Here is a 15914-nt window from a genome sequence, read left to right as displayed (position 1 = left end):
AGTGAGGCAGAAACGCAGGGGTCTCGAGCGAGATGACATCACAGCACCATGACTCAGGACTGGGAGGAGGACTCAGAGTGGCATCCGCTCCTCCGTCTCAGCCCAGAGAATAGGTGAAGTCTATCTGGTATATTTTCCCCAGAGCAACAAATGTCCCACATCAGTGCAGATGAAGGAAATACGATGAGGAGAGGAAGCCAAGTAAGGCTGTTGAGATGCACCCGGCGGAACACCACTTGGTGCAGCGGTTCTCTTCGTATAGGTTCATGCCGAGGGTGAATGACCCCAATCAAAGAGCCACAAGTTCTCAAGCACCTTTGATTTTACCATCTATTGACAGACAGGGGGGAAAAGGGCGAAATTAAAAACTGAAATACCTCATTTACATACGTATTCAGACCATTTGCTATGACACTCGAAATTGAGCTCAGGTTCATCCTCTTTCCATTGATCATCCTTGAGATGTTTCTACAACTTGGAGTCCACCTGTGGTAAATTCAATTGAATGGACATGATTTTGAAAGGCACACACCTGTCCATTTAAGGTCCCACAGTTCGAAGGAATTGTCCGTAGAGTTCCAAGACAGGATTGTGTCGAGAAAGATCTCTGCAGCACTCCACCAATCAGGCCTTTACGGTAGAGTGCCCAGACGAAATCCACTCCTCAGTAAAAAGGCACCTGACAGCCCGCTTGGAGTTTGCCAAAAGGCACCTAAAAGACTCTCAGACCATGAGAAACAAGATTCTCTGGTCTGATTAAACCAAGATTGAACTTTGGCGTGAATGCCAAGCATCATGCCTGGAAGAAACCTGGCACCATCCCTACGGTGAAGCATGGTGGTGGCAGCATCATGCTGTGGGGATGTTTTTCAGCGGCAGGGATTGGGAGACTAGTCAGGATTGAGAGAAAAATGAACGGAGCACATCCTCGATGAAAACCTGCTCCAGCACCTCAGACTGGGGCAAAGGTTCACTTTCCAACAGGACAACGACCCCACGAACACAGCCAACACAACACAGGAGTGGCTTTGGGACAAGTCTCTGAAATGTCCTTGAGCAGCCCTGCCAGAGCCCGGACTTGAACCCGATCGAACATCTCTGGAGATACCTGAAAATAGCTGTGCAGCGACGCTCCCCATCCAACCTGACAGAGCTTAAGAGGATCTGCAGAGAAGAATGGAAGAAATTCCCCAAATACAGATGTGCCAAACTTGTAGTGTCATACCCAAGAAAACTCGAGACTGTAACCGCTGCCAAAGGTGCTTCAACAAAGTACTGAGTAAAGGGTCTGAATACTTATGTAAATGGTATGTAGATAGATTGAGGAAAAAAACAAACAATTGAATCAATTTTAGAATAGGGCTGTAACGCAACAAAATTTGGAAAAGTCAAGGGGTCTGAATACTTTCCGAATGCCCTGTATAGCTCGACCTCCAGTACTGTAGTCAAAAGATGTCACTGTCTGACTAATGACCATATCAAGGATTAGGGAGATGGAGATCGATATCACAGTATGACAAATGACTGACCGTATCAAGGATTAGGGAGATGGAGATAAATCTGGCCAGCAGCATACCACCCTGCATACCACTGCTGGCTTGCTTCTGAAGCTAAGCAGGGTTGGTCCTGGTCAGTCCCTGGATGGGAGACCAGGTGCTGCTGGAAGTGGTGTTGGAGGGCCAGTAGGAGGCACTCTTTCCTCTGGTCTAAACAAAGATCCCAATGCCCCAGGGCAGTGATTGGGGACACTGCTCTGTGTAGGGTGCCGTCTTTCGGATGGGACGTTAAACGGGTGTCCTGACTCTCTGAGGTCATTAAAGATCCCATGGCACTTATCGTAAGAGTAGGGGTGTTAACCCCGGTGTCCTGGCTAAATTCCCAATCTGGCCCTCAACCATCACGGTCACCTAATAATCCCCAGTTTACAATTGGCTCATTCATCCCCCTCCTCTCCCCTGTAACTATTCCCCAGGTCGTTGCTGCAAATGAGAACGTGTTCTCAGTCAACTTACCTGGTAAAATAACGGTAAAATAAATAAAAATAAATAAAAATAAAAATCTCTGTATGACTAATGACTGTATCAGGGATAAGGGAGATACTGTCTGTCTAATGACTAGAGATAGATATCACTGTCTGACTAATGACTGTATCAAGGATTAGGGAGATAGTCATTAGTCAGACAGTGATTTATCATCATCTCCCTAATCCTTGATACAGTCATTAGTCAGACAGTGATTTAGCATCATCTCCCTAATCCTTGATACAGTCATTAGTCAAGACAGTGATTTATCATCATCTCCCTAATCCCATATTTATGAGGAATATTGTATTTTATGACATGGGATTTGAGGTCTTGGCACATAGCTTGCTTGTTAAAATAAGATCCACAGTTTTGGTACAATCACCAACATGTTGGTCTACTGGCCTATGTCAAAGCTTACATGAGCTCAGCAGCCATGTTATTAAACAAGCTCTCCAGTGATAGTTCATCACTGTTTGGAATCAATGAGTGACGAGTCAAAACACTGGGCTGTAGGTTATACCCAGTGGACAACTGGTTGTAGATTACAACAAGTTGTGGTTGTAAACAGGTTGTAATGACGTCCTTTCAACCAGTTTTGCTCACTGGGACTGGGCTGTAGGTTATTTAGACGGTGAGCCTTACGCATAATTCATAATCCACAGATGCTAGGACGTGATCGTCCGGTGTCCCATTGTGACATAGCTACGGGGGACGTACAGCTCGAACGCGCACCTCCCCACAATTCCCAACCAACACGTCGCCGGTACACGTCCTCTACTCATTTGAATGTGTTGAATGAGACTTCAAAAAGTATGAAAGCCAACGCTCCCCCAAAAATTCTAGAACACCGCAGTGAATACGTGTACATGTTTTGGACGATGGTTAACGCTTTATGCCCTTATCAAAACAGTGTTATAGGTCTTTATCGTCTTCAATCACAGTCGTATTATGAGGTATTGGGGCTTATTGCTATGGAACAAGTGCTTCACCAGGGTAACATACTGCAGCTCACTACGTACTATTACTAAAACATGTGCTGCCAGACTCATCGACAGGCACTACGTGAAGTGGCCCTTTCCCCAGGCGAAGCAAAAACATTCTAAATATTTAAGTAGACAACAACATGTTCACTAGGTCTGGTTGGGTTTCATTATTTGTAATGAAACCTAATTATCCCTTGCTGATCGTTGCGAGAGAGAGTTTTCAGGCATCCTTGGATGCAGGGCCAAAGTCCATAATAAACATTTACTAGACATAATAAACACTGTTGTTTTTACCCCTTGTACCCTGGCTTAAAAAGGGGCATGGGAACACCACACATACCCTCTTCTCATCTCTTCACCATACACGTCTTCTTACTTGTAATAATGTACTATTTAGCAGACACTTTTATCCATAGCGACTTAGTCAAGCGTGCATTTTTTGTTTAATGTATGGGTGGTGCCGGGTATTGAACCCTCTAAGCTTTTTTTAAAATGTTCTCTTCTCATTTTATTCTCTTATTCTCTTCTCATCTGACTGGTCAGTCGTTGGAACCCACAGTTCTTCAGTCCTGGTTGTAGAGAACCACAGGGTGTGCAGGTTTTTGTGCTAGCCCGGTGCCAATGCACCTGATTTGACTATTCAAGGGCTCTGTGATTAGGTGACGGAGTGTGTTAGTGCTGGGCTGGAATAAAAGCCTGCCCTGCTCAAACGCCCTGTGGGAATCTAGGACCAGTGATTGAAGAACAACTTCTGGCAGGTTGAGGGGCACAATATGCTTAATGCAAATAATATGCATATATATACACAGTACATCACAATATAGAAGATTCATTTCATACTTCTGCTACAGGCTTTGCATGATTCATTCTTGTTCCAATAAAACTGAGTAGGAAGGAGTTGTGCTTTTATGACTTCATATTTCACTCTCACCAAGTAAAGGAAAATGCATGACTAAACAGCCACGAGTGTATTCATCTACAATGGCCAATGGAAATATTTACATTTAACATTTTAGTCATTTAGCGGACGCTCTTATCCAGTGTGTCTTCCAGTAGTGACTTTATACATTTTCTGTACGGGTCCCCAGTGGGAATCGAACCCACAACCCTGGCGTTGCAAGTGCCATGCTTTACCAACTGAGCCACACATTCAACCACATATGAAGAGTTTATTTTGAAAAACCTATATTCACATCTGCTTATGGGTACAGTTTTTTCCACAAAACGCTTTTCTTTGTTCTGGAACGGAATATTGGTATCCTGTATATTTGACTGTGATATGTGGTTGTCTCACTTAGCCATCTTAAGACGGATGCACTTACCAAGTCGCTCTGGATAAGAGCATCTACTAAATTACTAAAATGTAAATGTTTTACATACATATCTCATATTACTGTATAGAAATATTGATGTCACAAATGTATCATTTGTACATTTCTTTATGAAAATCTAGTTATTTGTTACATTTGACTGTGTAAAACCTAGCGGTACTTCTTATTTCTCTGAGAGTGAGGCAGATATATAAACTCAGCAGAAAAAAAAAATCCCTTTTTCAGGACCCTGTCTTTCAAAGATAATTCGTAAAAATCCAAATATCTTCACAGATCCTCATTGTAAAAGGGTTTAAACACTGTTTACCATGCTTGTTCAATGGGGCGGCAGGTAGCCTAGAGAGTTAGAGAGTTGGACTAGTAACCGAAAGGGTGCAAGATCGAATCCCTGAGCAAGGTCAAAAAAATCTGTTCTGCCCCTGAACAAGGCAGTTAACCCACTGTTCCTAGGCTGTCATTGAAAATAAGAATTTGTTCTTAACAGACTTGCCTAGTTAAATAAAAAAAGACAAATTAACCATAAACAATTAATGAACATGCACGTGTGTAACGGTTGTTAATTAAGACACTAACAGCTTACAGCCGTTAGGCAATTAAGGTCACAGTTATGAAAACTTAGGACACTAAAGAGGCCTTTCTACTGACTCTGAAAAACACCAAAAGAAAGATGCCCAGGGTCCCTGCTCATCTGTGTGAACGTGCCTGAGGCATGAGGACTGCAGATGTGGCCAGGGCAATAAATTGCAATGTCTGTACTGTGAGACGACTAAGACAGCGCTACAGGGGGAAAGGACGGACAGCTGATCGTCCTTCCTGTTCCGCAGACCACGGGTAACAACACCTGCACAGGTACATCCGAACATCCCACCTGCGGGACAGGTACAAGATGGCAACAACAACAGCCAGAGTTACACCAGGAACGCACAATCCCTCCATCAGTGCTCAGACTGGTCGCAATAGGCTGAGAGAGGCTGGACTGAGAGCTTGTAGGCCTGTTGTAAGGCAGGTCCTCACCAGACATCACTGGCAACAACGTCGCCTATGGGCACAAACCCACCGTCGCTGCATCAAAAGCAGTGTTTCCCCTATATGCATATATGACAACGATGACGACTGACATTAGGCTAAATCTTGGCTGCCACTGAAGTTACTTATACTTTGTCTTATACAAACATAATTAAGGCCCCACAAATGTGTGACAAACACATACAACTATCCCATATTCCTTTCATATATAAAACTCTGCCATTGCTGCTGAATTAATCCTTGATGAAAACGCTGAACGGGAAGACTGCATTATTCCTATAGTTAAGAAAATAAGCATTAGCTCAATAACATTGTTTTGAAAGTAATCACATTCACAAGTAATCTTTTACCAACATTGTACATACATGAATGGATAACCAGATGACTCCATATATACATGTACATGACAACTATGATGACTGATATTAGGTTATATTCTCGCCACAGATGGCATCATTCTTTTCACATCAGTAGATGGTAGTAATGAGTAATATCTCGCGTTCATTCATTGTCTCGCTTTCATTTAGTGCCGTTTGATCGAGTAGCCTGCATGACAGTGGATCATAATAATTAGCTCAGTGTGGTATGAGGAACCTCATTAGCCACACAGACTCAATGATCTGAAACCATTCATTTGTGTGGGAGGGACAAGAGGCATTCAGCCTCGCATCCTGTGCATTGAGGCATTCGGCGGTCTCCAAAATGGCACCCTATTCCCTATATAGTGCACTACTTTTGAACTCAGCCCCTGGTCAAAAGCAGTGCACTATACAGGGAATAGGGTGCCATTTGGGAAGCAGATATTATTTAAAAAATGTATTTGTACTTATTATAAATGATTCAAACACGAGGCTCATTAAAGCAACCTCATTAACAACATTGCATGTATTACGCTTGTTGACCCCCTCACAAACTTCCTCGGCCACACTGAATTAATGGGGCTGCTGTAGTCTAGTTAGCCTGGGTCTCATTCATGAATGTAATTCTATGTGACAGTTATCAGAAGCAACGCAGGCTCCAATGACTGTGCTGAGAGAGAGATAGAGCGAGAAAGAGAGAAATAAATAAATGAGAAAGAAAGAAAGAATAGGGGGAGACAGTGTGTGTGTGTGTGTGTGTGTGTGTGTGTGTGTGTGTGTGTGTGTGTGTGTGTGTGTGTGTGTGTGTGTGAGAGAGAGAAAGAAAGAGAGGAGAAAGAGAGAGATGAGAGAGTGGAGAAAGAGAGAGATGAGAGAGAGGAGAAAGAGAGGAGAGAGAAAGAGAGGAGAGAAAGAGAGGAGAGAGAAAGAGAGGAGAGAAAGAGAGGAGAGAGAAAGAGGAAAGATAAGAGAGAAAGAGAGGAGAGAAGAGAGAAAGAGAGGAGAGAAGAGAGAAAGAGAAGAGAGATAAGAGAGGAGAGAAGAGAGAAAGAGAGGAGAGAAGAGAGAAAGAGAAGAGAGATAAGAGAGGAGTGAGAAAGAGGAGAGATAAGAGAGGGAGAGATAAGAGAGAAAGAGAGGAGAGAAAGAGAGGAGAGAGAAAGAGGAGAGATAAGAGAGAAAGAGAGGAGAGAAGAGAGAAAGAGAGGAGAGAAAGAGAGAGGAGAAATAGAGGAGAGAGAAAGAGGAGAGATAAGAGAGAAAGAGAGGAGAGAAAGAGAGGAGAGAGAAAGAGGAGAGATAAGAGAGATAAGAGAGAAAGAGAGGAGAGAAGAGAGAAAGAGAGGAGAGATAAGAGAGGAGTGAGAAAGAGGAGAGATAAGAGAGAAAGAGAGGAGAGAAAGAGAGGAGAGAGAAAGAGGAGAGATGAGAGAAAGAGAGGAGAGAAGAGAGAAAGAGGAGAGATAAGAGAGGAGTGAGAAAGAGGAGAGATAAGAGAGGGAGAGATAAGAGAGAAAGAGAGGAGAGAAAGAGAGGAGAGAAAGAGGAGAGATAAGAGAGAAAGAGAGGAGAGAAGAGAGAAAGAGAGGAGAGATAAGAGAGGAGTGAGAAAGAGGAGAGATAAGAGAGGGAGAGATAAGAGAGAAAGAGAGGAGAGAAAGAGAGGAGAGAGAAAGAGGAGAGAGAAAGAGGAGAGATAAGAGAGAAAGAGAGGAGAGAAGAGAGAAAGAGAGGAGATAAGAGGAGTGAGAAAGAGGAGAGATAAGAGAGGGAGAGATAAGAGAGAAAGAGAGGAGAGAGAGGTTGTGGGTTTTCATTTGGCTAAAGAAGCAGGGACAGCAGCACCCTCTGCTCTGCTGTACATGTCAACACAAAGAAAACGAGATAAAGAGTGTGCTAAGCACAAAAATCGAATTTCCAGCAGTCTGCGTGTGAGCCACGTTCTCTTTGGAACGTCTGACACAGAGTGGAGGCTGCTGAGGGGAGGACGGCTCACAATTGCTGGAACGGATCAAATGGAATGGCATCAAACATATGGAAGCCATGTGTTTGTTGTATTTGATACCATTCCATCTCATTCCGCTCCAGCCATTACCACAAGCCTGTCTTCCCCAATTAAGTTGCCACCAACCTCCTGTGGTCTGGCATGGAAGCGCAGGGGCATGGGCTACAGAGAGCACAAGCTGGTATTCGACTCCGTAGGGGGCGGGGGGTGAAAGGGGGGAGAGGGAGGTTGGAGTATGCCAGAGACGGGCATGATTACGTCATAGACACATGGGCGGCTAGCAGGTTACATTTACCGTCTGGCATGCGGCAGGGCCTACTCAGACTCCTGGGTTCATAGACTGGGGAGGGAGGCAGGAAGGGTCCTTCATGACTCAGCCACTGGCTCTCTCAGGCTAAGGCTGCATCCCAAATGACAACCTATTCCCTATATAGTGCACTGTTTTTAAACCAAGAGTCGATGGCTGCGTTTACACAAGGCAGCCCAATTCAGATCCCCCCCCCCCCCCCCACACTAATTGGTCTTTCGACCAATCACATCAGACAGGTCAAAATAGCAATTACTGAAAAAAAGATCAGAATTGGTCCGCCTGAGTAAACACAGCCTACGTATTACCCCAAGTAGTACGCTGTATGTAAGGAATAGGGTGTCATTAGGAACGCAGCCTGAGTCTCTTTAAGGCTGAGAGTTCAGGCTGGAAGTGAATGACTCATATTTCCCCCACTGTCTCTGAGCACAGAGAACCATGTCACCCCTCAGGTCAAGTTCCGCTCAAACCAGAGCAGACAAGGGAATCTAGACCAGGAAATCCATGCATTATTAATAGTGATGGAGAAAAAAATTTGATAGTTACATATCGGGATATTATTTCTGACGATATATCGTGACAATATCGCAATGTTATTTTTGTGTTAGTTGGCTGTACCTGCACCAACATGTTTCCTTCATAGTTTGTTCCCCATCTTCTTTTTAAATAGGGAACCAATCTGTTTTTAGCACTTATTTCCATGACTGATCAAAACTCTTTTATTCACGGCTCTCTCTTGTCTCTCTGCAGCAGACATATGGTGAGCAATATGTTTGGAACATCGAATAAAATCACAGTCTCGAATCGCAATACATATAGAATCGTGAGAATGGCAATACATGTCGCCAAATAAATATTGCGATATCGTACTGTGAGGTTCCTGGCAATTCCCAGCCCTAATTATTAATCAAGCTTGTTCTGCAAAACACTACACATACTAGCCAAGCCTCTGTTGGCAACAAAGAGCAGAGTGGCCAAATGAAACCATTTTGAAGCAGTTAATTGCACTAATCTAGCGAATTGATCCACATCGTTACTCCGGGAAAACACGGCCCCATAGCTCAAGTGGAAAGGGTGGTATTTGGAGATTGCTTGACGCGAGCGCAATAGTTTTTCATTAGACCTTTACAGTACACTTTGCTTTAGGAACCTATTCTTCAGTATGTTCGCTTTTCCACATTGCTGAAGTGCCCTAAGTCAGACAGAGTCAGGGTGAGGGTACCAAATGGCACCCTATTCCCTATTTAGTGCACTACTTTTGACCAGAGCCCTGTGGAAAGTAGTGCACAATATAGGCAATAGGGTCCCATTTAGGACAGCACCATGGTTTATGCTCCTAGTATTCACCCTTTATTTTGGATTCTGCCCACCTAGCAATTAGGTTGCTAGGGGAAACTGCACATAGAGCTAACATGTGCAGTGAATCTATCCTGGCTGGGCAATTCACATTGCAATAGCTCCTTGTGTGGTGAGCAAATATCCTGTATTACAACCGCCAATATCCCCCTGCATTACAACCGCCAATATCTTCCTGCATTGTACATCCTTCCCTGCGTCCCAAATGGCACCCTATTCCCTATATAGTACACTAATGGGTCCTGTTCAAAAGTAGTACACCATATAGGCAATAGGGTTCTATTTGGGATGCGTATCCCATGTGGAATGGGCTAAATTATTAAGATGTGGGTTTTTCACGAGGCTAACGTTGGCTAGCGGCAGTCATTATGGCTACATTAGCAGACTCAATAAAACACACACTTTTTGTTTGGATGCATTCTGTAAGCCCATGAACCAGACACATTTCAGTAGGAACAGTGCTTTTCTTACATTACGTAACTCAACAATCTGTTACTGTAATGCTGAGAAATGTGGCCACAGATGACACATTTGCTAATAACATATCTGATAGGATGCAGTTGCCCTAGATCTAAAGTCACTATGTTCTTCACAAGTTGAAGTTTGGGGGTTGGTAAGCTGTTCCTAGATCTGTGCCTAATAAATCCATAAAGTTGGATTACTATAATTGACATGAACATATATTTGTAACGCTGACAAAATGGGGAGTTACCTGCTGCCCTTATCATTATAACCCCTCTAAGCCCCACTAGCGAAGAAAATCACTTAGCACAGGGGTGTCAAACTCATTCCATGGAAGGCCTAGCGCAGGGTATTCGCAAACTTGGTCCTCGGGACCCCAAGGGGTGCTTGTTTAGTTTTTTGCCCAAGCACTACACAGCTGATTCAAATAATCAACTAATCATCAAGCTTTGATCATTTGAATCAGCTGTGTTACATCATGCCCAAACCGGTTCACCACCATGCGCAAATTGATTTTGTCCCCCCACACCAAACGTGATCACGACACACAGGTGGAAATATCAAAACCAACTCTGTATTAATTATTTTAATTTGGGGACCGGTCGAAAAGCATTAAACATTTATGGAAATGTATCTAGCTAGCTTGCAGTCTACGATCAGCTCCTTTGCCTTGCTCACATTGAGGGAGAGGTTGTTGTCCTGGCACCACATTGCCAATTCTCTTACCTCCTCCCTATAGGCCGTCTCATCGTTGTCGGTGATCAGGCCTACCACTGTTGTGTCGTCAGCAAACTTAATGATGGTGTTGAAGTCATGTTTGGCCATGCAGTCGTGGGTGAACAGGGAATACAGGAGGGGACTAAGTACACACCCCTGAGGGGCCCCAATGTTAAGGATGAACGTGGCAGATGTGTTGTTGCCTACTCTTACCACCTGGGGGCGACCCGTCAGGAAGTCCACAATCCAGTTACAGAGGGAGGTATTTAGTCCCAGAGTCCTTAGCTTGGTGATGAGCTTCATGGGCACTATGGTGTTGAAAGCTGAGCTGTAGTCAATGAACAGCAAAAGGTGTTCCTTTTGTCTAGGTGAGAAAGGGTAGTGTGGAGTGTGATTGAGATTGCGTCATCTGTGGATCTGTTGGGGCGGTATGCGAATTGGAGTGTGTCTAGGGTGTCCGGGAGGATGCTGTTGATGTGAGCCATGACCAGCCTTTCAAAGCACTTCATGGCTACCAACGTGAGTACCACGGTGAGGTAATCATTTTAGGCAGGTTACCTTAGCTTCCTTGGGCACAGGGACTATGGTTGCCTGCTGGAAACATGTAGGCATTACAGACTCGGTTAGGGAGAGTTTGAAAATGTCAGTGAAGACACTTGACAGTTGGTCTGCGCATGCTTGGAGTACACGTCCTGATAATCCGTCTGGCCCAGCGGCTTTGTGAATGTTGACCTGTTTAAAGGTTTAGTTCACATCGGCTACCGAGAGCGTTATCACACAGTCATCCAGAACAGCTGGTGCTCTCGTGCATGCTTCAGTGTTGCTTGCCTCGAAGCGAGCATAAAAGGATATTTAGCTTGTCTAGTAGGCTCGCGTCACTGGGCAGCTCGCGTCTGGGTTTCCCTTTGTAATCTGTAATAGTTTTCAAGCCCTGCCACATCCAACGAGCTTCAGAGCCGGTGTAGTAGGATTCAATCTTAATCCTGTATTGACGCTTTGCTTGTTTGATGGTTCGTCTGAGGGCATAGCGGGATTTCCTCACCGCCAAGTATGACACTGGTGTGGGTTGTCATGTATTTAGACTACTGGGGTCAATCAAAAGTCTTAATCATGGGGGATCTCCCCCATGTCCCAGCTCTTAACAGGGAGTAAACGAGTGTACACATCTGAGTGCTTTGGAGTGGACCTGGAAGTGTCCTCGAGTGACAATGACTGGGACAAAGTGACCCTTCGGGAAGATAAAATGAGGTATATTGAGGTGAAACGAGGTAAGCTGGCCATCAGCTGATATGATTCATCCAGAGCCCTGTCCTGGACACGGTGTTCATTATCCGACCCCCCGCCAGAGTGAGAGATTAAAGCAGATGTGTCCAAAGTCACTGAATTTAAAGTGACCGGTTGCGTTCATTAGGGATCAAATTGAGAAAATGACACACTGAAACGGGGAGTCATTTTTGTTTATTTCCGTTTCAAAACGCACCATTTTAAAATGGAAAGTTATTGTCAGGTGTTTGAAAGTAGAGTACAGAGCCAACTTCTTTATGATACCAAACCAAAGAACTCTGCCGAAATTAAATTCCTACAACTTCAAGCCAAAAACACTAGCCTGACTGGCCTCCCAATACACAGAGCAAGGTGATGTATGATACTACAGCTTTGGGCCTCCACACACAATGATCTCTTGTCAAACAAGGAGCAGACTCATTCTTCTTCCTTAATGGTCAGCCCCGGTGAACGAGACAAGGACGTATGGTCCGTCGTCCTGCAAGGCTGTCACTTTGAGAGTAACCATATACTTAGCCTGCGTCCCAAAATGCACCCTATACCAACATAGCTATACACTATATGGTAATAGGGTGCCATTTGGGACGCAGCCTTAGAAGAGATGTGCCTTGGCGGTGCCCCCTTTCGCTAGTGGTGCGTTTTGGGAGGGGTACATTGACAGAAGCTTAGGGACCCTAAGAGTGGAGAGGCGGTGAGAACATGAGGGGTAGAGGGTGGGGTACGGCTACTTACGTCTGTGTCGGGACCCTTATCCGCACCGGGGCAGCAGAACGTGACAAACTCATGGCACCTCTTGTGGACCACGAAACAGCAAACTGCAGAGAGAGAGAGAGAGAGAGAGAGAGAAGAAGAGTGAGACAAGTTGATCTGTTTTACTGTATCATAGCTTTAGCAGATCTAAATTAGCCTGAAGTCTTGCAAGACATAGAACAGACACCACCAAGAGCAGAGGGGGGGAAAAACAAGGTCTGGCTAATCATCTCTCCAGATGGTTTGTACAGCCTACGGCAGCCAAAGTACTGTACCACTACCTCCTCACTGTCTCGCAGGCCTTACAGGCGCACACACAACGGCACGGCATTCTCACTGAGTACACCCAGTGTGTGGCTACACTAGCACCACATTGGAAACCGAGCTGAGCTCAGACACTGGAGGATAATAGTGGTGGTGGAGCTGAGTGTATTGGCTGCTTGAATAATAGATAGTCTCTGAAGGCTCTGTCTTTTAGCTTGGCTACAGATTGCTGTCTTTTAGCCTATAGATCTCTCAGAATTGTAGCTATATCTTTTATATCTCTTTCCATCTCTCCAAACTATAGTTTACTGAACAAAAATGTAAACTCAACATGTAAAGTGTTGGTCCCATGTTTCATGAGCTGAAATAAAAATATTACAGAAATGTTCCATATGCACAAAAAGCTTATTTCTCTAAAATGTTGGCCTCAAATTTGTTTACATCCCTGTTAGTGAGCATTTCTCCTTTGCCAAGACAATCCATCCACCTGATAGGTCTGGCATATCAAGAAGCTGATTAAACAGCATGATCATTACATAGGGGACCATAAAAGGCCATTCTGAAACATGCAGTTTTGTCACACAACACCAGAGATGTCTCAAGTTTTAAGGAAGTGTGCAATTGGCATGCTGATTGCAGAAATGTACACCAGAGCAGTTGCCAAAGAATTGAATGTTAATTGCTCTACCATAAGCCACCTCCAACGTCGTTTTAGAGAATTTGGCAGTACGCCCAACCGGCCTCACAACCACGTGTAACCACGCCAGCCCAGGACCTCCACATCTGGCTTCTTCACCTGCGGGATCGTCTGAGACCAGCCGCCCGGAGAGCGGATGAAACTGAGGAGTATTTCTGTCTGTAATAAATCCCTTTTGTTGGGAAAAATGAATTCTGAATGGCTGGGCCTGGCTCCCAAGTTGGTGGGCCTATGCCCTCACAGGCCCACCCATGGCTGCGCCCCTGCCCAGTCATGTGAAATCCATAGATTAGGGCCTAATGAATTTCAATTGACTGATTTCCTTATGATCTGTAACTCAGTAAAATTGTTGCATTTATACTTTCGTTCAGTACATATCTCTATATCCCTGGCTCTCACAGGCCCAACCAAACTCAATTGCCTTCTGTGCTGTTAGCTCTATACTAAATGAATAGCATTGACGTTCAATAGTATTGATGTTCAGAGATGCACCGCAGTTAACAGCTACCACTAGTAATTGTTTGACCTTTTCATGACCCAATTACTCAATATCAACATGTTGGCTACATTATAGTAGCAGACGGTGAGAGGGTGGGTAGCAATGTACTAAAGACTTTTTTTTACATCATTATCACAGTTTCTGTAGTAGCAATTTTCACTAAATTCTAAGTAGAAGGGTGCAATGTGCCCACTCAAAGCTACGCTTCTTTTAGCTTTCAAACCAACATATAAGCCTACTGACCAACGAAACCAGCCTAGCGGAGTATCGGCTGGGCCTACATTTATTCAGGAAGTCTGATCTGGCTGAAACACAGTAAGCATCAAGGCCAAACGTCTCACGTTCACATCAACATTAACGATGGCCAAATTAATATCAACAACCCCGGCCCATCTCACCCCTGACATACCGGCTTGTCCAGACCAGTCAATACCCCCGCGAGACCACAACCCATAACTCGTATTACCACAGCCACCCACATGAAAGCCGTCACGCCGTAAATCCAAATGATTAATAACTAACTGCCATAAGTCTGCAGTACAGCCGGCAAATGGTCTGAAGCATCCATTTACCCCGATAGATCGTTACGAACTGCCACATGACGCCACAGAGTGCTATAAGCGAGTCAACAGTGAGTATGGTCGTAACAAACCAACACGCAATTAAAATGATCGCTCAAATTCTATCCCCCATTCGCAATTATTTGGTTTCTGAATCACGGCACGTAACGATATATCAGGCCCCGGCAGTCAGAGAGATGTACAGCGGTCTGTAATCTCTAATAAATGCGGAGGGAAGGAAGAGGTGAACTATGGTCTCTCTGCGGCATTGAAAACGTCCATAATAATGAGACCCACTAGACAAGCTAAAGTCTCGCAGCAGTTCAGTCGACGTCTATTCTATTTCAGTGCTCCCACACTGCTCTGAGAAGTGCCTTTATTGTATGTATTTTTAGGACCACTTTAGAGGAACCTGCTGCTCCAGAAGAAATTGGGTCATTCTGAACAATAGGGAACATTGCAGTTCAGCTAAGACTGTAAAAAAATCAATAATAATTGACCCAACCTATAACCTGCCCTGAAGTGATTGTTTCTTTATTAGAGTTTCTGGAAGGGGCCACTTTCCTCGCTAGTGGTTGAAAGAGAAAGGTCAAAGGGCGGAAGGCTGAAGATGGAAGACGTTACGGCTGCGTGTCCATGGATTCAGGCCCTAGTGTCCTTATTAGAGGGGATATCTGCTGGTGAAACTAGACCCACTGTTCTCCTACAGGCCGAAAGGAGCACTTAGGGCTTCACCACTGCTCCATCACCACCGCCATGAGCAACAGTTTCATTAGGGGCCTACAGAACAGACAAGCCTTAATGCAACTGCACTGTTGCCATAGGTTAATGGGATCCACTTTGTAGACTTGTAAATACAGTGGGACTGTATTGAGTGACGATTAAAATCTAATAGCAGGACCTTATTAATCAGGGTTTCACGGTTCTATGAGAAAGGATGAGCTGAGCATGCAATGGCTGATCTTGGATCAGTGAAACTCTCAATGGCTGTGAATCACTATACAGTTCCTGGATCAGGAGCAATGTGGACAAAGTGGTGGATTTGCAGGACTGCACTTGGATCATGTCACATTGGTTTCCTTACCCTGTAAGCAGTCTATGGACAAGGTATGACAGCAAGCCATGCTTTGGGTTTATTTCCCTGGCACTGTTTCCAAATGCTAATGATTTGTGGCACAAATCCCATCCTGGTAGCGTTATTAGTCCTGGTAGCGTTATTAGTCCTGGTAGCGTTATTAGTCTAGGTAGCGTTATTAGTCTAGGTAGCGTTATTAGTCTAGGTAGCGTTAT

At 44.5% G+C, this 15914-nt stretch overlaps 1 protein-coding gene across 2 annotated transcripts in view; it reads right to left on the bottom strand.

Annotated features, from left to right (window-relative positions):
- Positions 1-15914, bottom strand: part of LOC139568716 (protein kinase C alpha type-like) — a 220610-nt gene that overhangs the window by 131658 nt on the left and 73038 nt on the right. For both annotated transcript variants that reach the window (XM_071390747.1, XM_071390748.1), the window contains exon 3: positions 12587-12669. In XM_071390747.1, coding sequence (XP_071246848.1) covers positions 12587-12669 — 83 coding nt within the window. The remainder of the gene's footprint in view (positions 1-12586; positions 12670-15914) is intronic.

Source organism: Salvelinus alpinus, chromosome 2 (genome assembly GCF_045679555.1).
Source record: "Salvelinus alpinus chromosome 2, SLU_Salpinus.1, whole genome shotgun sequence".
NCBI classification, from domain to species: Eukaryota; Metazoa; Chordata; class Actinopteri; order Salmoniformes; family Salmonidae; genus Salvelinus; species Salvelinus alpinus.
Note: the sequence above shows the minus strand (reverse complement) of the source record. Positions and strands in the feature narration are given on the sequence as shown.